Source organism: Grampus griseus (assembly GCF_964374135.1).
Source record: "Grampus griseus genome assembly, chromosome: 9".
Taxonomy (NCBI): domain Eukaryota; kingdom Metazoa; phylum Chordata; class Mammalia; order Artiodactyla; family Delphinidae; genus Grampus; species Grampus griseus.
Window position 1 is genome coordinate 68,993,465 of NC_139003.1, and position 25,448 is coordinate 69,018,912.

General features: G+C 40.1%; 1 protein-coding gene across 1 annotated transcript in view; it reads left to right on the plus strand.

The window, feature by feature from the left end:
• The first annotated feature begins 22,265 nt into the window (after positions 1–22,265).
• The window catches only part of TSPAN13 (tetraspanin 13), a 32,327-nt gene continuing 29,144 nt past the window's right edge, over positions 22,266–25,448 (plus strand). The window contains exon 1 of the mRNA XM_082661452.1: positions 22,266–22,501. Coding sequence (XP_082517578.1) covers positions 22,439–22,501 — 63 coding nt within the window. The 5' untranslated portion in view covers positions 22,266–22,438. The remainder of the gene's footprint in view (positions 22,502–25,448) is intronic.

The following is a 25,448-nucleotide window of genomic DNA, read 5'->3' on the forward strand; positions in this document are numbered from 1 at the left end:
AGCTTCCTTATTTTAGAAAAAGGACGAAGGATTTCAGACCTGCTTAGCACATGCCTGGCGCATAGTAGGTAGTCTTAGAAATATGTGCTGAATGAAATTTCACCCACTTTATTGTCCACATGTGTGCAGCATGTAAGGACAAGTATAACTCAAAATTAAGAGGTTTGATTCTCCCTATTGACAATAAGGGAAGAGTTTTCCTCGCTCTCTTTTTCTTGGAGCATTTATTTTAGAAAACTTATAATTGGAAGTACTTTCTTCTGTTTTTGAAATGTACATAAATCCTTTTGAGGATGACATTGGCATTTGGTCAGCTTTGTGACCCAAGAATATGTTTCTCAAGAACCTGGGAGCCATCTCTCTGAATACGAACATCAAGGGAGATAGCACCCCTCTCTCCCAGTTTCTGGGGGATGGTAGAACACTAACTTAGGTGGGTGCTTTGTTCTAAGTTGCAAAACTACCTCCTGTCATAAAGATCTGAGAATTTTGGTTTTTTTTCTTGGTAAAGCCAGCTAGCTAATATAGATGGTTACCTAATTACCAGGTAAAGTAAAGGTGAACTACGTGTGTGTGACAAATGGTGCTGTCAAGTCCTCTTACTTGAGAACTAGTTATTAGTTATCTTTTGAACATGTATAAGGTGAGTTGTATCTGCTTGGCTATATAAAAGCATAAGATTCCTCTCTGTTCTTGCAGCCTCTTAGAGGGATTTAATGCTTATGCAATTGAAAAAAAAAAAAAAAGGTGTTTCTTTCTCTACTGTCTTTGTGGAGAGGATTTCTGGGTTGGGAGATGATTTTGTTTTTAATTCTATTTCCCCAACGATTTACACCATGATGTAGTAGCCACATTTTAACGATAACGTTCAGCTAATTGTAACTCCTTCTTACTGAAATTTTTGTTTGCTAGTGATAAATTTCAGTTAATCTTAAATTAGCCTTTTGTGTAAAGCATGGGCAGTTGGCAGGTGTCACTTGTAAAAGTATTATGTGTACTTCTTAAATATTGTGGCCTGAGACGGAGATTGCTGAGGTAGGGGATGGTCTATTGATATCTGAGGAATTTGAAAGAAGAAAAGTTAAGAAGGAAATCTTCTAAAGTCAATGGCAAAAGCTAAAAAGAGAAAAGAAGTGTGTCTGAGCTGAGCAAGTTTGAGAGATTATTTTACTCAGTGGGTGTGATGGTTAATTTTATGTGTCAAATTGACTACTCTAAGGGATGCCCAGCTAGCTGGTAAAACACCATTTCTGGGCATGTCTGTGAGGATGTAAAGAAGGTCACCCTCACCAATGTGGGTGGGCGCCATCCAATTGCTTGAGGGACTGTGTAGAGCAGAAAGGCAGAGGAAGGTCGCGTTTGCTCTCTTTGCCTGAGCGCAGACATCCTTCTGCCCTTGGACATCAGTGCCCCTGGTTCTCTGGCTTTCAGATTGAGACCTGGACTTAAATCACCGGCCCCCCTCTGATTTTCGGGTCTTTGGACTCAGACTTGCACTACTGGTTCCCCTGGTTCTCAGGCCGTCAGACTTGAATTAAATTACACAACTGTTTTCCCTGGTTCTCCAGCTTTCAGACATCAAATGATGAGGCTTCTCAGCCTCCATTGTTTTGTAAGCCAATTCCTATAAATAAATTCCCAGTGCCTCTCTCTTTTTGTCCTGTTGCTTCTGTTTCTCTGGAGAACTGTAACGCAATGGGACTCACTACAGTGTTCCTGTAGAGTTTTTCATTTTAACTCATTTAGGATCACAGACACGGGTGCTCTCATGTAAACTTAGTTTTATCCAGACTTTTGAGTGATGTTTCTTTGGTCACCTCTGCATATTTTTGAAATAATTGTGTACGTTGTAGATCTGCAGGTATTTTTGGAATTTAGATATTTAATCTGTTAAAATATCTTTGGCTGCACATAATAAATACCTGACTCAGTGGCCTTATGAAGACATATGTTAGCTCCTGTGCAAGTTTAGAGGAAGGACAGGGCTTCATGATTGGCTAAGCCCAGTGGCTCTGATTTCATTTCTCTTTTATTCTGTTGGTTGTGCCTTCTTTGTGTTATCATAATCCTTAGACTGGTTTCTCTTATCATGGCATGTGCCATGCTTTAAAACTGCCTACTATGAGAAGCAACTTTTGCCCTGGTATTTCAAGTAAGACTCCTGAGATTCTCCTTTATCAGACCACTTTGTTCGCATATATACACCTGAAGCGAAGCCTGTGGTCAAGGAAGGCCACTAAACTAGCTAAGAACCAGCCTTGTAGATAGAATGAGATTCCCCTTCCTCTGCATTACATGTGTTACTGGGAAACAGTGTATACTTTCAGCACGGGAAAAGGTAGCTGGAGTAAATGGGTACTGGGTAGGTACCAAGGCACTGTGTGTTGAATAGGCCAAGACGTGTCTGTTACATAAAATTTTACAAGGTATAACCTGCCAAGGCACCCGTGAGTTAGTGTTACTAGGTGCTAGAGAAGACTTAGGGTTCGCATGCTTTGCATAGTTTCTCACACTGTTATTATCTTATAGGAATGATTCATCACCCTGTGACACATCTCTACTGTGGTAGAGACGAATGGTGCTGACTGCAGTTCATTCTCTGGAAGACTTCACAGTCTCTTGCACCAATTACTTCAGAAAATGAGCTATATGGAGCGACTGGGACATTTAAGAACAGGTGCAAGTTTGCTTTTCTCCCTTCCTCTTCCCAGGATATGACAAGCCTAGAAGCCTTGTATTGAGAATAGTCACATCACTAGATAGGGGAGCTTCTGTCATCCTGAATCCAGTGGCAACACAAAGCAGAAGCCTCTGCTATCTCTGATGAAACAGCATAAGCAAGGAATAAACTTCAGCTGTGTTAATGCATGAGGTTTCAGGGTTAACGTGACAACATCATAACCTAGCTTATCCTGATTGACTTATTATGTCACATTATTGGATCACACCTGGCATTATTCAAGCCCTATTATAAGTTTAAGTGCTTTTTTCTCATATTTATAAAGTAATATTTATATTTGTGGGGGTTGGCCATTGCTTTATTACAACATTTTCTCTTTATGGTCCAACGTTATTATCTTTTGGAGCTATAGATTAATATATAAAACATGCCTTTCCTTACCTAGCCCTGCCACTTGGCCTATAGGCTAACAACGTAAGTATACATTACTTTTATGGGTAAAATGGTTAAAGTTTTAAGTATGAGTCTTATGGTTAAGAATTCAAGTAATTACTATAAAAGAGTCCACTTAAAAGCAGTTTCTTAAGAGCACAAATGAGCTACCTTGAAAATATTGCTTTGTTGCCGCTAAGTTGAGAACATAAAATAATGTTTTTCATTCACATACTAATTTAATGATTCCAGATTTGTTTCATATGTTTTATCTCTTTTCCTCCTCACTCTGATTAAATGAGATATTGGAAAAGTGGTATCACTTCAGGCTATAGACGAGTAAACTGTACAGTCAGACTTAGCCAAGGCCTAATCCATGGCTAAACAAGATTTATAGACTCCCAGATAAGTGGTATTTATATCATGCCACATGTCAAAACCACTTCTATGAATATAATAGTTATATTTCCTATGATTTTCTAAAAAGATGAGGCAATAATCAGTCTTACTTTTTACAGCATAAAGTAATTTACTGCATTTTTGTCTTAATACTTGATGCTTGCCAAGAAACACAAGAAATGATTTAAAACTCCCTTGTGTGCTATCTGCTATCTGGTGAGTTCTTATAACAAACTTCAAATCTCAAACTATGTATCTCTGGAAAATAGCATGGGAATATTTTATTATAAAGAAGTTAATTATAAAAAGCATTTATTTTCCAACTGAAAATCTAGGTTTACAATGAACATACTTTAGAACCTGGCAAGGCAGGTAGCATGGTGTATTAGATATTGTGCCGGGGTCCCCAAATCCACCCTGTCTCAGTGAGTCACTAGAAGGACTCTGAAAAGCTGTTAAATGCATGGTTACAAGTTATTACAGTGAAAGCACACAGATTAAGATCAGCAGAGGGAAAAGGTGCATGGGGAGAGGTCCAGGAGTAATCAGGTATAAGCTTCCAGGTGTTCCCTCCCAGTAGGGTCACATGGGGACATGCTTAATTCTCCCAGCAGTGATGTGTGACAACACATGCAAAATGTTGCAAACCGTGGAAGCTCCCATTAGCCTTGATGGTTTTTCTTGGGGATCAGTCAGGTAGGCATGCAGCCCTATGTGAGTGACCACAACTCAGACTCCAGTCCCCCCAACCGCTGCCAGAGCAAAACAGGCATTCACCACAAGAACGGCATGGCCTAAGGCCACAGGCATACAAAGCACTTATCAGGTAGAATATGCCAGGGCTCAGCTCGTCTCCCAGGAACTGGCCAAGGGCAGTTCTAAAGACTGACCTCTCTTTGCAATGTGCAGGGTTTGAGTAACTCAGGCCTGCTCAAAAAAGTGAATACTTTTGTGCCGAGATATAGAATGGGACCTGGAATTAGGAAGAAGCAATTCTGCTGTGTGACCAATAGCAAATCCCTTGTGATCCCTAAGCCTCAACTTTGTGATCTTTAAAATGATGTTAATAACATAGGAAACCATAATGATCTCATTGGAGTATAATAAAAAAAAATGAAGGAATGTATATAACGGAGTCTTACAGTTTATAATTTATTTAAGTGATTATGGAAAGTTGGGGATAGGAGCCTCATAATAAACATATGATAGTGTAAATGCATTTATTCATTCGATAAACATTCATTGAATGCCTAGAATTTGCTAGGTACTAGGAGAGAACAAAATGTTAAAGCTTACTAACATGCTTCTTGCTCTCACCGAAGTTATTATATATTAAGAATGGGTAGAGAGCACTCCCTCTTGAGAGAGCACCAGAATCACAACTTACTGCTGAACAATCATCGACAGGAAGACACTGGAACTCACCAAAAATGATACCCCACATCCAAAGACAAAGGAGAAGCCGCAATGAGACGGTAGGAGGAGCATAATCACAATAAAATCAAATCCCATAACCACTGGGTGGGTGACTTACAAACTGGAGAACACTTATTACCACAGAAGTCCATGCACTAGAGTGAAGGTTCTGAGCCCCACGTCAGGCTTCCCAACCTGGGGGTCCAGCAACGGGAGGAGGAATTCCTAGAGAATCAGGCTTTGAAGGCTAGTGGTATTTGATTGCAGGAGTTCAACAGACTCCACGCTTGGAGGGCACACACAAAGTAGTGTGTGCATTGGTACCCAGGGGAAGGAGCAATGACCCCATAGGAGACTGAACCAGACCTATCTGCTAGTGTTGGAGGGTCTCCTGTAGAGGTGGGTGGTGGCTGTGGCTCACTGTGGGGACAAGGACGCTGGCAGCAAAAGTTCTGGGAAATATTCCTTGGTGTGAGCCCTCCCAGAGTCTGCCATTAGCCCCACCAAAGAGCCCAGGTAGGCTCCAGTGCTGGGTTGCCTCAGGCCAAACAACCAACAGGGAGGGAACCCAACCCCACCCATCAGCAGACAAGTGGATTAAAGTTTTACTGAGCTCTGCCCACCAGAGCAACATGCAGCTCTACCCACTACCAGTCCCTCCCATCAGGAAGCTTGCACAAGCCTCTTAGATAGCCTCATCCACCAGGGGGCAGACAGCAGAAGCAAGAAGAGCTACAATTCTGCAGCCTGTGGAAGGAAAACCACATTCACAGAAAGATAGACACAATGAAAAGGCAGAGGACTTTGTACCAGATGAAGAAACAAGATAAAACCTAGGAAAAACAACTAAATGAGGTGGAGATAGGCAACCTTCCAGAAAAAGAATTCAGAATAATGATAGTGAAGAGGATCCAGGACCTCGGAAAAAGAATGGAGGCAAAGATCGAGAAGATGCAAGAAATGTTTAACAAAGACCTAGAAGAATTAAAGAACAAACAAGCAGAGATGAGCAATACAATAACTGAAATGAAAAATACATTAGAAGGAATCAATACCAGAATACCTGAGGCAGAAGAATGGATAAGTGACCTGGAAGACAGAATCGTGGAATTCACTGCCCCGGAAAAGAATAAAGAAAAAAGAATGAAAAGAAATGAAGACAGCCTAAGAGACCTCTGGGACAACATTAAATGCAACAAGATTCACATTATAGGGGTCCCAGAAGGAGAAGAGAGAGAGAAAGGACCCAAGAAAATATTTGAAGAGGTTATAGTCAAAAACTTCCCTAACATGGGAAAGGAAATAGTCACCCAAGTCCAGGAAGTGCAGAGAGTCCCAGGCAGGATAAACCCAAGGAGAAACACATTGAGACACATGGTAATAAAACTGACAAATATTAAAGACAAAGAAAAATTATTGAAAGCAACAAGGGAAAAACGACAAATAACATACAAGGGAACTCCCATAAGGTTAAGAGCTGATTTCTCAGCAGAAACTCTACAAGCCAGAAGGGAGTGGCATGATACATTTAAAGTGATGAAAGGGAAGAACCTACAACCAAGAGTACTCTACCCGGCAAGGATCTCATTCAGATTTGATGGAGAAATCAAAAGCTTTACAGACAAGCAAAAGCTAAGAGAATTCAGCACCACCAAACCAGCTCTACAGCAAATGCTAAAGGAACTTCTCTAAGTGGGAAACACAAGAGAAGAAAAAGACCTACAAAAACAAACCGAAAACAATTAAGAAAATGGTCATAGGAACATACATATCAATAGTTACCTTAAACGTGAATGGATTGAATGCTACAACCAAAAGACACAGGCTCACTGAATAGATAAAAAAAAACAAGACCCATATATATGCTGTCTACAAGAGACCCACTTCAGACCTAGGGACACATACAGACAGAAAGTGAGGGGATGGAAAAAGATATTCCATGCAAATGGAAATCAAAAGAAAGCTGGAGTAGCAAAACTCATATCAGATAAAACAGACTTTAAAATAAAGAATGTTACAAGAGACAAGGAAGGACACTACATAATGATCAAGGGATCAATCCAAGAAGAAGACGTAACAATTATAAATATATATGCACCCAACATAGGAGCACCTCAATACATAAGGCAACTGCTAACAGCTATAAAAGAGGAAATCAACAGTAACACAATACTAATGGGGGACTTTAACACCCCACTTATACCAATGGACAGATCAACCAAAATGAAAATAAGAAAACACAAGCTTTAAATGACATTAAACAAGATGGGCTTAATTGATATTTATAGGACATTCCATCCAAAAACAGCAGATTACACTTTCTTCTCAAGTGCACATGGAACGTTCTCCAGGATAGATCACATCTTGGGTCACAAATCAAGCCTTGGTAAATTTAAGAAAATTGAAATCATATCAAACATCTTTTCCGACCACAATGCTATGAGATTAGAAATCGATTACAAGGAAAAAACCGTAAAAAATACTAACATACAGAGGCTAAACAATACATTACTAAATAACCAAGAGATCACTGAATAAATCAAATAGGAAATCAAAAAATACCTAGAGACAAATGACAGTGAAAACATGATGACCCAAAACCTATGGGATGGGGGCTTCCCTGGTGGTGCAGTGGTTGAGAGTCCACCTGCTGATGCAGGGGACACGGGTTCGTGCCCCAGTCCAGGAAGATCCCACATGCTGCGGAGTGGCTGGGCCTGTGAGCCATGGCTGCTGAGCCTGTGCGTCCGGAGCCTGTGCTCCACAACGGTAGAGGCCACAACAGTGAAAGGCCCATGTACCGCAAAGAAAACAAAACAAAAACCTGTGGGATGCAGCAAAAGCAGTTCTAAGGGAGAATTTTATAGCAACACAAGGCTACCTCAAGAAACAAGAAAAATCTCAAACAATTTAACTTGACACCTAAAAGAACTAGAGAAAGAAGAACAAACAAAACGCAAAGTTAGTAGAAGGAAAGAAATCATAAAGATCAAATCAGAGCAGAAATAAATGAAATAGAAACAAAACAGTAGCAAAGATCAATAAAACTAAAAGCTGGTTCATTGAGAAGATAAACAAAATTGATAAACCTTTAGCTAGACTCATCAAGAGGGAGAGAACTCAAATCAATAAAATTAGAAGTGAAAAAGAAGTTACAATGGACACTGCAGAAATACAAAACATCATAAGAGACTACTACAAGCAACTCTATGCCAATAAAATGGACAACCTGGAAGAAATGGACAAATTCTTAGAAAGGTATATGCTCCCAAGACTGAACCAGGAGGAAATAGAAAATATGAACAGACCAATCACAAGTAATGAAATTGAAACTGTGATAAAAAATCTTCCAACAAACAAAAGTCCAGGACCAGATGGCTTCACAGGTGAATTCTATCAAACATTTAGAAAGAGCTAACACCCATCCTTCTCAAACTCTTCCACAAAGTTGCAGAGGAAGAAACACTCCCAAACTCATTCTACGAGGCCACCATCACCCTGTTACCAAACCCAGACAAAGATACTACAAAAAAAGAAAATTACAGACCAATATCACTGATGAATATAGATGCAAAAATCCTCAACAAAATACTAGCAAACAGAATCCAACAACACAGAAAAAGGATCGCACACCATGATCCAGTGGGATTCATCCCAGGGATGCAAGGATTCTTCAATATAGACAAATCAATCAGTGTGATCCACCATGTGAACAAATGAAGAATAAAAACCATATGATCATCTCAATAGATGCAGAGAAAGCTTTTGACAAAATTCAACACCCATTTATGATAAAAACTCTCCAGAAAGTGGGCATAGAGGGAACTTATCTCAACATAATAAAGGCCATATATGACAAACCCACAGCAAACATCATTCTCAATGGTGAAAAATTGAAAGCATTTCCTCTAAGATCAGGAACAAGACAAGGATGTCCACTCTCACCACTGTTATTCAACATAGTTTTGGAAGTCCTAGCCATGGCGATCAGAGAAGAAAAGGAAGTAAAAGGAATCCAAATTGGAGAAGAAGTAAAGCTGACACTGTTTTCAGATGACATGATACTATACATAGAGAATCCTAAAGATGCCACCAGAAAACTATTAGAGCCAATCAATGAATTTCGTAAAGTTGCAGGATACAAAATTAATTCACAGAAATCTCTTGCATTCCTATACACTAACAACAAAAGATCAGAAAGAGAAATTATGGAAACAATCCCATTCACCACTGCAACAAAAAGAATAAATTACCTAGGAATAAACTTATCTAAGGAGGTTAAAGACCTGTACTCAGAAAACTGTAAGACACTGATGAAAGAAATCAAAGACAACACAAACAGATGGAGAGACACACCATGTTCCTGGATTGGAAGAATCAATATTGTGAAAATGACTATACTACCCAAAGCAATTTACAGATTCAATGCAATCCCTATCAAATTACCAGTGGCATTTTTTACAGAACTAGAACAAAAAATCTTAAATTTGTATGGAGACATAAAAGACCCCGAATAGCAAAAGCAGTCTTGAGGGAATAAAATGGAGAGGGAGAAATCAGACTTACTTACTTCAGAGTACACTATAAAGCTACAGTAATCAAGACAATATGGTACTGGCACAGAAACAGAAATATAGGTCAATGGAACAGGATAGAAAGCCCAGAGATAAACCCACACACATATGGTCACCTTATTTTTGATAAAGAAGACAAGAATATACAAGAAAAGACAGCCTCTTCAATAAATGGTGCTGCGAAAACTGTTCAGCTATATGCAAAAAAATGAATGAAATTAGAACACTTCCTAACACCATACACAAAATAAACTCAAAATGATTTAAGACCTAAATGTAAGGCCAGACACTATCAAACTCTTAGAGGAAAACACAGGCAGAACACTCTATGACATACATCACAGCAAGATCCTTTTTGACCCCCCTCCTAGAGAAATGGAAATAAAAAGAAAAATAAATGGGACCTAATGAAACTTAAAAGCTTTTGCACAGAAAAGGAAACCATAAAAAAGATGAAAAGACAACCCTCACAATGGGAGAAAATATTTGCAAATGAAACAACTGACAAAGGATTAATCTCCAGAATTTATAAGCAGCTCATGCAGCTCAATATCAAAAACACAATCCAATCCAAAAATGGGCAAAGACCTAAATAGACATTTCTCCGAAGAAGACATACAGATGGCCAAGAAGCACATGAAAAGCTGCTCAACCTCACTAATTATTAGAGAAATGCAAATCAAAACTATAATGAGGTATCACCTCACACCAGTTAGAATGGGCATCATCAGTAAATCTACGAACAACAAATGCTGGAGAGGGTGTGGAGAAAAGGGAACCCTTTTGCACTGTTGGCGGGAATGTAAACTGATACAGCCACTATGGAGAACAGTATGGAGGTTCCTTAAAAAACTAAAAATAGAATTATCATATGACCCAGCAATCCCACTTCTGGACTTATGCCCAGAGAAAACCATAATTGAAAAAGACACATGCACCCCACTGTTCATTGTAGCATTGTTTACAATAGCCAGGTCATGGAAGCAAGCTAAATGCCCATCGACAGACGAATGGATAAAGAAGATGTGGTACATATATACAATGTAATTTTACTCAGCCATAAAAAGGAACGAAACTGGGTCATTTGTAGAGATGTGGATGGATGTAGAGACTGTCATACAGAGTTGAAGTAAGTCAGAAAGAGGAAAACAAATACTGTATATTAATGTATATATGTGGAACCTAGAAAAATGGTACAGATGAACCCGTTTGCAGGGCAGAAATAGAGACACAGATGTAGAGAACAAACGTATGGACACAAAGTGGGGGAAGTCATGGGGGTGGTGGTGGTGGTGGGATGAATTGGGAGATTAGGATTGCCATATATACACTAATATGTATAAAATAGATAACTAATGAGAACCTGCTGTACAAAAATATATATAAAATTCAAAAATTCAAAAAAAAAAAAAAAAAGAATGGGTGGAGAGATAAGTGAAAAGACCTGGGCAAAATGAGTGATAAAAATGATGATGGGGTTGGTAGAAGGTGTGATGGGAGTAGCTTAGATGGGTAATGTCACCTGGTTAGTGTTGTTCACCAATTATTCCAGCAATTCAATTTATTCTGGCCCAGGGACTGTGACCAGAAGGTGTTTGGACCCCTTATGACCGAAAGCTTTATAAGCAAGTGTGCACTCTGCAGGCCCTCACCCTGACGTGATAAGATAGAAGCTGCTTGGGTTGCTGGGTCAACGCATAAAGACAGCTGTCTTGACTTTCAGTTTTGCATGTGTGAGGAATAAACCTTTGTTAGAATTATGAAAGTTCAGGGTCCCATTTTCACTGCAGCATAATCTACCATATCTAATAGAGTACCTAACCCAGACTCAGGAATTAGGAAGGCCCAGAGTGAAAAGAATACCAGGGAATTAAAATAGTTCAGTGTGCTTGGATTAAAGAATGCTTGAAAGGCCAATGAGAATTAGCATGAAAGGTCCAGGCTTTGAAAAGCCTTGTAAACCATGTTAAGGAATTTGACAAATGTCAAAGAGCCATTGAGAATTTTAATTTAGAATGACAAACAGGTCAAATTTATGTTTTAGAGTGATTATTCTTGTTGCAGGATAGGGAGTAGATTGAAGCAGGACAAAATCTGGGGAAAGGAGGCATGTTAATAGAGCCTGTAGCAGCAAGCCAGAGGAAAGCTATCCTCAAGTGTTGGGGAGACTGGAGGTGAAGGAAAAGAGTGTAAATAAGCCTTTACAAAGGCTTTGGGAAGGCGTTCTAGCAATGTGTTCAAATAGTCCAATGTTTCTGTAAAACATGCAAACTTAAGATATTTTAACCCTAATCAGCTGACATTCTCTGCTCCAACTTCTCCTCTGTCACACTTCTCCCTCCTGTCAGGTGGCTTTGTAGAGGCTGTCCACATATTTGAATTAAGCTAGGGATATATTTAGTTTGGGTTTAGTGTGATATAGTTATGTAGCCTGAAGTCACTTCCATATAGAGATATTCCATATATATATTCCATATATAGCTTAGCTATTTTCATGTAGGAATGTCTTCCAGGAAAACTCATATTGCTACCATGTTAATCTACTCCATGAAACACAAAGGTGCAGTGCCAGAATCAGAACCTCTTATGAATTTATCCTATGGAACCCAGCACAAAAAGCACATGGAGGAGAAAGATTGTGATTTGCAGAGCCAAAAGGAAGTCTGTGGAAAATTCTTTCAATCATTAGATATGTAAAATTGTAAATGGAAGATTCTGTCTCAACTGTATGTATCTCATCGAAATGGAAGTTTTCTCATATCAGGTACAATTGCATAAAACCTATAATATGTCACTACTTATGGACATCAGTGCAAACTTACTGAGTTGTCGATTCAAGAGTATTTAAGATTATGAAATGCCTTGAAAGGAAGAGAATATATATGAAAGAAATTTGTTAGGGTGAGACCACTAACATCAAAGATACCCCCAATGCCTTCTGGTATTCATTCCCTTGTACAATCTCCTCCCTTAAGTCTGGGTTGGCCATATTGCTTGGTTTTGACCAATGTGGTAGAAGTGATGGATTCTTAGTAGGTGAATTCACCTACCAAGTAGTAGATTCACCTTAGTAGGTGAATTCTGAGGCTAAGTCCTAAGAAGTCTTGCAGCTTCTGCCTGGATCTCTTGAAACATGTACTGTAGGGGAAGCAATACATTGTATAAAAAGTCCAATTACCCTAAGATTGCCATTCTGTGAGGAAGCTCAAGCTAGTCATGTGAGAGGGCCTGCATCCCCCACCTATTTCAGCCATGACAGCTGAGGCCCCAGGCATTTGGTGAGAAGCCGTCTTTTATGTCCTGCCAATTCAAGCCTCCATGTGACTGCAATAGATTGAGAAACCTCAAGTGAGAAATGCCAGACTGAGTCCAGAAAACCCACAGAACCATGGGCGATAATACCAGATTATTGTTTTAAGCCTCTCTTTTTTGGGGGGGGGGTTGTTAGGTAGCAATAGGTAACTAAAATAGAATCACTGTGGTATAGTAAAGACACCCCCAAAAAATCTTTTCCACACTCCTATCAAGAGATTGGGTCTAATTTCCTCTCCCTTGGAATCTGGCCTGACCAGTTAATTCTCTGCCCAGAGTACAAGAAGTGATACTGTGCCAGTTCTGAGGCCTGTCTTTGAGAGGATTGTAAGCTTCCACTCTGTTCCTTAGAGCACAAAGACGTTATGTGGTAAATTCACACAGAGACCATGTGGATAGTCCCTAAGACTAAGTGGAGAGAGAGAACATCTCAGCTGAACCCCAGCAGGTGAGGATGTGAAAACAGACTCTGCAGACCAACCTGGTTGCCACCTCAATATCACCTAAGAGTCCTATCAACGTTATAGGGAGCAGAAGAATTGGCCAGCTCAGCCCTGCTCAAATTCTTGACCTATGAAATTATGAGATAGAATAAAGAGATTATTATTATTATTTTCTTTTTCGGTACACGGGCCTCTCACTGTTGTGGCCTCTCCCGTTGCGGAGCACAGGCTCCGGATGCGCAGGCCCAGTGGCCATGGCTCACGGGCCCAGCTGCTCCGTGGCATGTGGGATCCTCCTGGACCGGGGCACGAACCCGTGTCCCCTGCATCGGCAGGCAGACTCTCAACCACTGCACCACCAGGGAAGCCCCAAGAGATTATTTTTTAAGCTATTAAATTTAGGGGTAATGTAATACATTATGCAGAAATAGATAATGGAGATCAGGGGTTTCTCCAAATTTATGTAACATTACCAATAATGCATTGTGACTAAGTTGTAGAGCAAAAAAAAAGTTAAATTATTGATAATAAATAAATTTCAATTAATCATACTAGAGAGAAGATGATGACTTTTCTGTTTTCTCTGTGGAAAATATTATAAAACGTTTACCACATAAAAAAGAGATCAAAAGTAAGTAGCCAAAAAGAAAAAATGTATTATACAGTTATATAAGGCAGTAAATTAATAAAAGCTATGTTTTTTTTTTCAGGATTTTGTGAGATTTTAGGACTGATCATTTAAAAAATTTATAATTTGTTGTGTTTACCTATTCTAGACAATTACTTAATTTTGTACCAAATTTTATTTTTTGCACTGTTATTCTTTTTCTTAAAGTGTTCCTCCAAATTTTCAGAACACTGAGGTCAAAGAGAAGATTCTATAAAGAGAATAGAATCTTCAAAGAGAATAGAATAGAATAGAATCTTCAAAGAGAAGATCAAAAAAATACAAAATGTCATGAGTGAAGTATCAGGAATCATAACGGCTTTGGACTTTTCAACAACACTGCAAAAGAGAATTTAATAAAGACCTTCAAACTTCTAAGGAGAAATAATTTCCAACCTAGATCAATACACTGGGCAATTTCAATAAAATGAGAGAGACGAATAGAAATATTTTCTGACCAGTTGTATAAAGTCTCAAAAAATTTACCATGCTCCTTTATTTTAGGAAAGTGCTAAACAATGTGTTCCAGTATATTTGAACTTGTAAACAGGATATGACTTAACTCAGACACACTTTTATTTCCCAAAATTATGTCTTTGCCCTAAATAGTACCTGGTAGATTGCCAAAAATATCATGAAGACACAGTTGGCATTTTATGGCAGTAACAGCTACTATACAAAACCCCCTGAGTTGAAATGACAAAAGTCACCTTACGAACTGTACTCCTTAATAAACAGTTATTGTTTTAAAGAAAAATTTGTGCAAGAAACTAAGTTTGAAAAATACACAGGTGGTTTTACTTTTTTTTTTTTTTTTTTTTTTTTTTTTTTTTTTTTTTGCGGTACGCGGGCCTCTCACTGTTGTGGCCTCTCCCTTTGCGGAGCACAGGCTCCGGACACGCAGGCTCAGCGGCCATGGCTCACGGACCCAGCCGCTCCGCGGCATGTGGGATCCTCCTAGACCGGGGCACGAACCCGTGTCCCCTGCATCGGCAGGCAGACTCTCAACCACTGCGCCACCAGGGAAGCCCGGTTTTACTATTTTTTTTGTAGAATACCATTGTTTATATAATATAAAATATCAGATTACTGCTACTTTAGGCTGTAAGTATTTCTCTCCCCGCTCTCAACTCTTTCACAGTCTAATCCCAAAGTGATCATCCAGGAACACTGTCAGCGCCGGGGGAGTCCCCGCTCACCCTTTCCCAATCACTGTTTCCACACACACTCCCTCAAATGCACGACTACCTGATATTTATGGTTATCGATCCCTCGATTTTATTTATAGTTTTTAAGTCGTCTCTAAATACTGTCGTTAAATTTATGTTTTTGAGTTTTATATAAATGGAATTATAAAATCTACATTCTTGCATTTGGGTTTCTTTCACTCAACTCCACGTTGGTAAGACACATCCATATTGTTGAGTTAGCTGGATTTTGTTCATTTTTGGTTTGGGATAGGTTTCCACTATGTGAGTGTACCATGATTTAGTTATCCATTTCTAGTATTGATGGATATCTGAGTTGTTTCCAGCTTGGACGATTTCCAGTGCAACAGAAGCTGCATTAGACTATATCAATCTCACTTTTAGAACTCATAAACTGTTTATAGGTGAGGCAGAAAGATACATTTTTATACAAATTAAGAATATTTAGTCACCCTTATAAATGCTAGGTTTCCTTCCATTTTTCTCAAACATAATGATAGCTTATTTAAATAAGCTATAAAGCTGTTGACCGCTTTAATTGCACCTTTTCCTGTTCATTCTAATATATTTGTATTAATTAAGGCAGTATTATTCGCTTTCAAATAAAAATAATGTATTTACTGAAGTAGCCATTGGACTAAATAAATACAACACATATTGATCTACAGCACTTAAAATGAAACACATTCAGGCCTCAGAATTGAAATAGGGTAGATTTCCAGAAAGATTTTTTTAGGTGTGATGGAATATTAATAAATTGCATCAATTCCCTCTAAATTGTAATCTCACTGGTATGTTGTTAATATAGTGAATAAAGAAAAATTGGAAGGGAGAATGTGGAGACAAAAGAGGCAAAGGGCCAAGAGGATTATCCCATCACTAAAGCTGATTGTCCCATCTCTTTAAAGTCAGCTGATCAGGTTGGATTTGTCTGGCCATCAAGCTGAATTTGCCCATTAGGCCCTGGAACTGTATGTAATTTTGTAATAGCTGAATATGCCACCAAAAATAGTCACTTACAGACATTTAGAATTGAGATTTTAGTGTCATATATGAGAAGATAGTCATATATATCTATATGTTTTAGTCTTCTTGGCATCATATGGAGGGGAAAATAAAGCAAGTAAAAGCAATAAAAACTTCAAGTTTAATTTGTGGTTAGAAGAAAAACATTTTCTGAAAATGAATTATGATTTGAGGTCTTTTAGCATGAATTGTGAAACATCCTACATAGCAAAAGGGAGTCTGAATATTATTGTAGGAGGGATGAATGTGTTGCATTTAATTGCTAAAGTTTGGCAAAACATCAAAAAGGATAACAGAGAAAATAGAGCAAGAGATAGACTCCGAAGGAGACAGACAGTTATTGATCAGCTCCTTCGTCTCCTTCTTGGCCAAGAAACTCCCTTCTCAAGCTTCATTCAATGCAAAAAGCTGCAAATCATTACAAAGGAAAGTTTCTACAGTTCTTTCCTTTATTTCCCTGGAGACACAAGAGTATCAGAGGAATAGATGACAAAGAAATTTGTAATAAAAAGAAAATCGTTATAAATAATTTAACTGGATCAATTCTAGTAAAATCACTGAGAGACATTTAAAAAATTGGCGTTTAATTTATTTAAGGATATTTTATTGACTAAGGAAAATACAGTGGGGTTTAGATATAGCAAAGTGTACTATAGTTGAAGCAATTTAAAATTTGCAGTATTACTGATATTTTATTTGACTATAAATTGTGCATGAGCAATTTTATTTTATATTTTATATATTTTATATTATATTTCTGAGAAGTCTAGAAAGTCTTTTGGTAACATAGTTAAAAGTTCTGTACAATAGCTTAGAAGTAATTTTACTTAGGATTTGTTGAACACAATCAAGTCTTGGTGTTGAATTATTAAAAAAGAAATGTTGACCTTAAACTGAACTGATAGAAAAAGAAAAACAGAATTAAAAAAAATTAAGATCATGTTAAGCTAAACCTAAGCCACAAATAAAGAGTTTTTAAATGAGGATTGTTAAAACATGCAATAGATTACCCAGATGAAGTGAGAGAATTTCCTTCCATGGTAAAATGACGAAGACTGAAAAATTGAAAGATCGTTTGAAATGTGACTAGAGAAATATTTTTAGGACAGAAGGGGAATATGTAGTCACAATTATTTTTCAGGAAAACACACCTCTCAGATCTCTCGTGGGAGCATAACTGAAGCCAGCCCCAACGCTATACTCTGAAATTCATCACAGCATTTGTGCTGATGTTTCTAGCCAATTACTGTGGCAGAGATACCAAGGCAGGCTCATTACAGGAGGGTGTGCTGGATGTCTCTGACATTTGGCTTTGGCTTGAAGACTCCCTGCTTTCCTTGCCAAAGCTTTTAAAAAGTGCACTGCAGTCTAAGACTTTCCTTCCTTCCTCCCTCCCTTTTCTCCTTCCTTCCTTTCCTCCTCCTTTCCTCCTTCCCTCTATCCCTCCCTCTCTTTTATCCTTCCTTCCCTCTGTCCTTCATAGAGGTCAGACCTGAATTGTGTTCTTTTAGCTCTCCTAGCCTCCTATGGCTCCTTTCCTATTTTCCCTCACAGATGTTTCTCCTAATAAATCTCTTGTGCATCTAGTCCAGTCTTGGTGTTTGCTTCTCAGAGAATCTGGATTAATGCACGAGAATTCTGTTTGAATTAGATCAAAAACAAAACAAAACAAAACACATTTAAAACAAAGGAGAAAGAGAAAGGAGTACAGTAATCTCCTAAATTGTTAGAAACTCATCTCATATTACAGATTTATTTAAGGATTAAGAAATTATATGTAAAACTGATTAGATTTAGTTTGTCATTGTTATTCCTATTTAAAAACAGTTAAAAAAGCCGTTTTCTAGGAGACTCAATTTTTTTTTTCTTTTTTTTTTTTGCGATACGCGGGCCTCTCACTGCTGTGGCCTCTCCCGTTGCGGAGCACAGGCCCTGGACGCGCAGGCTCAGCGGCCATGGCTCACGGGCCCAGCCACTCCGCGGCACGTGGGATCTTCCCAGACCAGGGCACGAACCCGTGTCCCCTGCATCGGCAGGCGGACTCTCAACCACTGCGCCACCAGGGAAGCCCGACAAATTTCTTTTATAAAAATAAAACTTCCTCTTCCACTTAACAAAATAAACAGTCTCTTACCTTAGTCTCCAATATAATTCTCTGAGAAGAACTACAGTCCAATGTCCTATTTTTCTTCTCACTCAAAAACAGCAATTTGTCAACAAAGGTGCAACATCAAAGCATAATTTGGAAAAAGGACATTACCTATGGCAGATTTTATTTTCCAAAGATACACTACAGTACCTAGCATCCTCTGTGCTCTTCTGCAGTGTGACTTGTAACCCTCCCATCAAGAGGTGGGTCTGCTTTCCCCTCATTTTGAAACTTGTCAGGCTTGGGTTCTCCTGACTAGTAGAGAATGGTGGAGGTGATCTTCCTTGGATCTGTGCGTTGATATCTCTTACTAACTTTGGAAAATTCCTGACCATTATTTTCTCTTTACATATTTCTTCTGCCCCGTGTTCTTTCTCTTTTCCTTCTGGAACTATAGTCACACACACATTACTGGATTTTTGTCTCACAGGTATCAAATGCTCTGATCCATTTTTCCACTTTTCATCTTTGTGTTTTAGTTTTGAATTATCTTCAAGTTTACTTTTTTCTTCTGTTGTGTCCAGTCTGCTGAAATCACATTTTCAAAAATCTCTGATTATATTTTTCATTTTATTTTCATTTTCCCCTTAGTAATCTTTATCTTTCTGCTGAAATTCTCCGTGTGCTCCTGTATGTTTTCCACTAAATCCTTGAACACATTTATCATTTTGAGTTTTCAGACCTGTCTGATAATTCTAATATCTGGATCATCTCTGGTTCTGCTTCTACTGACCATTTCTTCTTTTGACCATAGATCCAATTTTTTGGATCATCCAAGTCTTTCATAATTTTTGATTGTGTGTCAGGTAGTGTGTATAAAAGAACACTGAGAGCAAAGTAAATAATATTTACCAGCAGAAATGGGTACATCCTTTATTCTGCCAGGCTGCTACTATGGGTACCTAAGTCAGTCTGCACTATAGTTGAGCTGGGTCAGGATTTGTTACAGGTTTAGTTAGGTTCAATTCAGCATTGGCTTCAAATGTTTTTAAGGACACAATCAAGATTTTCCTTTTATAGGAAGGAGACCTCATACAGATCTCTTTGTACTTTACAGTTCAGTCACCAGCATTCTCAGCCTCAGATGTGCTTTACAACTTGGCTGTTCCTTTTTTTTTTTTTTGCTGGGGAGTGTTCTTCGCTCTTCTGTCATGTCCTTGGCTTTCACTCATGTCCTTATGAGTCCTCTCCCTTTCTTGCTGTTTTAACAGCTTTGGAGGGCTTTTGCAGTGTACTGTAAAGAGATTCTTCTCTTCTGCTAATTCCTTAGCCTTTGGCAGCCACTGCTTTGGATTAGGTAAAGACCCAGATTGCTTTGTCTTTCCTGTCCTAATCTGTTTTTAGCCACTGTCATACTTGAGGATGTTTGTGCCCATTGAGATAGCTGGGGAGGGAGCTCTCTTGCCTGACCACAGCCTATAGAGCTTCAAATCCTTGTACTATGTGAAGGCCCATGGGTTAGAGTTGGCAAGTAGTTGTACACTCACTCTGTGGCTTTTGATCCTTGGATTATAAACTGCCACACTAGACCATACACCCACATTAAAAGATGGTTAAATGATCAGCTAGTTTCTCTTTATCCCTCTCTATGGCAGTCTTCTTTCTATAGCTAATCCATAAGAGATAAAAACACTGTGGGCTTTTTCTTCCTAAGAATGTCTTATTACTTCTTGGATTTTAGTTCCTTTAGATGTCTTTGGTTCCTCAGTTCCATGAGAGGTTTTTTTTTTTAGTTGAGGTGAAATTGATATATAACATTTCATACATTTCTGGTGTACAACATTATAATTCTACATCCACATACACCACAAAGTGATCATCACCAGAAGTCTCATTATCATCCATCATCATACAATTGATCCTCTTCACTCACTTTGCCTACCTCCCCACCCCTTTCCTCCCTGGTAACCACCAATCTGTTCTCTGTGTCTGTGAATTTGTTTTTTGTTTGTTCATTTGTTTTGTTTTCTGATAGGTTTTTTTTTTTTAAAAAACGATAGTTTTGTAGCTTTTCTAGCTCATTCTTGTTAGGGTGGGAGCAAATGGTCTTTTGCAAATTTCTACATCCAAATTCTAAGGTGGAATCCCACTATGTTCACTTGTTTTGTTTTCCAATTTGCAGTACTTTCTTGGTTTTCTCTCTTAAAGGCCACAACTCCTAATGCAACCCTCCTACAACTTTAGCTCTTGCCTGGTTTCCGTAACTGCTCCCTTAAATTGCCCCCCAGACTTAAGGGGAATTATAATAACTACCTGCTCTTGCTAGCTCTGAGCTGCTTCACTATCCTTTGTTGGCTTCCTTTAACCTTGTCCATATTTTTCAAAACAGTCCCTTTATTAAACTCTTCTCGGTCATTGAAATGAGCCACCTCCTTCCTGCTGGGCCCCTGACTGATAGGGCACATTCCTATGAGAAAAAGTAAGAGATTCAACCCACAGGCAGATAGTAGAGTGTATTATGAAGAAAGCAAATAGAGAATTGTCACAGTTGGTTGAGTTATGTTGAAGTGGTAGTAACGTTGGTGACATCCACGAATGAGAAGAGAAAGAATAGATTTCCCCCGTAATTCTTCTTTAATAAGCCTCTGGCTTCTCAAATGGAAAGCTGAGCCACAAAGTTTTATTTGGGTTTGAGGGTCATTTTCCAGATTAAAATTAAAAAGAAAAAAGGAACTCATTTGGGTGTATACAAAAGGTTAATGTGGAATACCAAGGCTAAAGAATTAATGTGGCTTTCTTGGTATGGGAAGGTAAAGAGAGATTAGAAGAGGAAGCAGACAATTCCAAGAAGACAAATTATTTTTATCAGCTGCAATATTTTATTTAACATATACAGTATCATTTGCTATCACATAACTTACTCAGCATGAACCCTTAGGTTTCATATAAGTACCTGAATATTTCTCTCTAAGAACCTTTTTTGGTAGAAGGCACCATGAAATAACCAAACCTTTATTGGCTTAGCTTAGTGCTTGGAACACAGCAGGTTTTCAAAAACTGTTAGATATATTAATACTAGCTGACATATATTAAGGACTAGCTGAGTCCTTACACTGTGCCAGGCGCTCTGCAAAGAGTGCTTGACATACTGTTAATATCCCAATTTATAGGTGAGGAATCTGAGGATACATGAAGCATTTCTATAATAGACACTCAAAATGATAATGAATTGACAGAGGTGGAGACTGTGTCATTAAAAAATTTTCACAGTTGTTTGTGGGAAAAAACCCCTCAGCTTATTGAAATGCAAGATTGGAAGACAAAAAACCTCTTGATTTTCTTTTGCATGTATGATAAAGTTTATCAGCATTTTTGCAAATCCCTGAAGGATACATCTGACCTGACAAGAGTCACAATTATGGGCCATATACCTTACCTATTTTCTGAGAAAAGCAGAGATTTCATCTCTCCGTTTATTCTTTCACTTGTTTCCTTCCTTTCATTTTCCCCCACTTCATTCTCTCCTTTAAATCGTTCACGTTCATTCATTTATTGCTTCATTCCTTCCTTTTTTCCTTCATTCAAACAAGGCCAGGTGCTTAATTTTAAAATCTCATTCAAAATGGTGCCACGTCACCCGCTGGGGCCAAGAACCGAGAGGTGCTGTCATCTTTCTCCCTGCCAGCGTGGATCTCCGTGGAGTCCCGCCCTCTTCTCCTCACCTGCTCCCCAGGAACCCGCGGCGAGGTCGCTGCCACGCACTCTGGCCTCAGGCACTCTCCCTCAAGGCCTTCGCCCCTTCCCCCTCTCCCAGGGGCCGCCCCGCCCCGCCCCTCCCCTTCCCTGCCCTCCCCTCCTCTCCCGGATCCCGGCTAGCTGAGCGCATTTATTTGCATATTTCTACCTTTGTTCCCCGCCGGCGGCCAATCAGCGCGCGGGGCGAGGCGGGGGTCTGGGCGGGGCTCGGGCTCCGACTCCGTCTTCAGCTGCTGCGGCCGCAGGTTCCAGAGCGGGTAGGAACCGCCGCGGGCGCGCCGCGCGCTGCAGCCCCTTCCCAAGCCCCGGGCTCCCCACCGCGTCCCAGCTGCTGCGTCGCCTCGGCCAGGCCCCGAAGGCAAGGACAAAGAGGCTGCCTGGAGGCTCCGCCGGAGCCAGACTTTACCTGCAGTTGCCGGGAACCTCAGGCTCCAAGATGGTTTGCGGGGGCTTCGCGTGTTCCAAGAACTGCCTGTGCGCGCTCAACCTACTCTACACCGTGAGTATCCCGAGCCTGTTCCTCCCCGCCTGGGGGCTTTGCACCTGCTCGGGTGCTCCGTGACTTCCCTGTCTGGCCAATGACTCTCACTTCATCCCGCACCCCCTTTCTGTCTTCCCACGCTCTGGCCTCCCCCGCCCGGCCTCGCCATCCGTCCCCGCCGGGGACCAGGAGCCGGCGACTGTCGCAGTCTCTTCCTTTCATTGTGAAGCCGCCGTCTTTCTGGCTCACTGGCCGCGTCTCTTCCCCATTGCTCTACCCCGCCCCCTCACCCACCGCCTTGTTTTTCAGTTATTTGTCCAGACCTCTCCACTTTCCCATCCTTATACCTTCTGCAACTCGCTCTTGGCTCCCAAATCCATCTGGGGCGGATTTGGAGGCGGGAGCCGCCTCGGGTTTGAGGACAGTTTTGCAAAAATAGCGTGATCTGAAACTGACAAGGCGGCATATGGATGATGTGCGTCGTGTTTAGCTGTACGTGCGCCTGTGATTTTAATTGAGGCCACCGTGTAGGTTCACAGGATATCCGCAGCTTCCGAAGTTTGTTTCGTGCTTACATAAAGGAATGTCTTTTTGCGGGGAGCGGGAGTTGGGGGGGGGAGTTTTGCTTATACCTGATGCTTTTTCCATGTATCTCCCCTCTTATCATTATCCTAAATCCATTTTAAGCTAAATTCTCCAGTAAATAAGCGAGCCTCCCCCCAGGTTGTTTCTTTTCCTGCGAACCAGCTTGGGCTTTTTAGTTTTAACCCTGCAGTGTATGTTTGTAATTTTTGAGGGGCAATTCAGGGTGAACAGGAGGATGGGAGAGTAGATTGCCGTTAACCAGTGGCCTACCACGTCCCAGATTTTACACACACTTTCCTTTTTCTGACAATCATCCGAGGCAAGGGACATTGTCTAAATTTTATACGTAAGATAATAGACCGAAAAGGGCTTTAATAACTTTACATAGTTGATAGTTGGCGAGTCAAGAAGTGGAACCCAGGCTGTGGGATCCAGATCTTTCCACAGGCTTCTTTACCATGCAGAAGAAACTTCATCTTCTGTCATCATCCCTCCATCATAGTCTTGCTCCTGTCTATAAATACACCTGGGTTTGTTTTGCAGCATCCACCCTGAAAACAAACCCAGCTCCTGTGCATTAGCAGAGAGCTAGGCCATCTGTGCAAGCTTAGGTTACATCCTTGGAGTGCGGAGTCTGCCTGTGGTCCCCAGCAGGAGGGAGAGGCTGGGTCCTTTTAGCATTACTGTTCCCTTGTATGTGAACAGGGTTGCAAAGCTTTGAAAGCAAGACATAAACCTGTAAGAAGTATGTCTTTCTGACTAGTTAGTAGGAATCTAATCAACATGTCACTAATCCTAGATTTGGGAAAAATTCTAGACCACCTGGTGATTCAGGTACTTGTAATCGGAGATCCATGTCAAGTTTCAGATGAGAATCCACCTTTGTCTCACCTGAACATGCCTATCACATTGATTATTTATTAAGTGAAAGCTGACCAATTCTCCAGGTTTTCTTTTGTTAGCATGAATGGCCTGTTTAGAACTTCACATTCCCCATTTTATGCTGACTTCTGCCCCTCCCCCTCATGATTTAGCTACCTGTTTGCCAGACATTTAACCTTATAGTATCTGCTTACACACAGTAGAATGTCTGCGTTGCATACTTATGTCACTGAGGAGGTCTATATAGATTAATATGCCGTATATATTTTTTTTCTAAAGGCAAGTTATTTTTAAGTCTGGTTCTGTTGCTTTTGAGATGTGTCATTTCTGCTTGAATCTCTTGTGTAGTAGGAAAGCAAAGAGAAAGGTAACTCTGAAGGAACATATTATATAAGACTTTTATATCTGTTCTAAATTATTGACCTTCAGAGTGTATTCTATTGATTTTAATAGCACTGTAGTAAAAATTAATTGGAAATTCACAGGACTGTAAAGATGGTTGGCCCTTTTAAATCTAAACCTTTTTATTTTTTTTTTAAATTTATTTATTTATTTATTTTTGGCTGCACGCGGGCTTTCTCTAGTTGCGGCGAGCAGGGGCTACTCTTTGTGTGGTGCGCGGGCTTCTCATTGCGGTGGCTTCTCTTGTTGCGGAGCACGGGCTCTATGCGTGCGGGCTTCAGTAGTTGTGGCTCGCGGGCTCCAGAGTGCAGGCTCAGTCGTGGCGCACGGGCTTAGTTGCTCGGGACCAGGGCTCGAACACGTGTCCCCTGCATTGGCAGACGGATTCTTAACCACTGCACCACCAGGGAAGCCCTAAGGCTTTTTAGAAAGAGGATATTTCTTAAAATGAATTACTGTCTACTGCTTATACATTGTGAACAAGTTTAGATGAGTTCAGCAGTTTAAACTGGAAATGAATGAAAGGTAAACATTGAACCAGGTCTTAAATAGATGATGAAAATGTGCCATTGCTATTATTTAGATTCTGTATCTTCCCTGGTTTCACCTCAACATTTTAAGATGGGAAATGTCAGGTGGTTGGGGGAAGGGTTAAGGCTGAAGACTTGGGAGACATTTCTTTTTAAGGCATGAATAGGAGGACCCTTTATAGGTTCCAATCCCACCTGGGTCGCTGCCTCCGAAATAAGCTCAAAGTTGTGGGATTGGATCTGAGATTATTTCTAAAAGTGTTAGTAAATCCAGGATTGCATATGGGTGTGGTAGGTGTAAAGGCCATGGTCTGCTTTGAGTCATCACTCTTGCCTTGAAGCATTTTCTTGAGGAACTTAGGGCAGCCTGACTGTCCACGTGCTCAGGTGGCCTGCTTATGACCTTGAGATTAGGGCAGAATTCGTGACCAGTCCAGAAAGCATGTCATTAAAATAGGTTGGATGGAACATCCCCCAAACTTGTCATGGATTTTTGATCACTAGCCAGAGGCGGGGCTGATTTTTGTTGTTGGTTATGGTTTGGTTGTTTTAATTAATAGAATCCC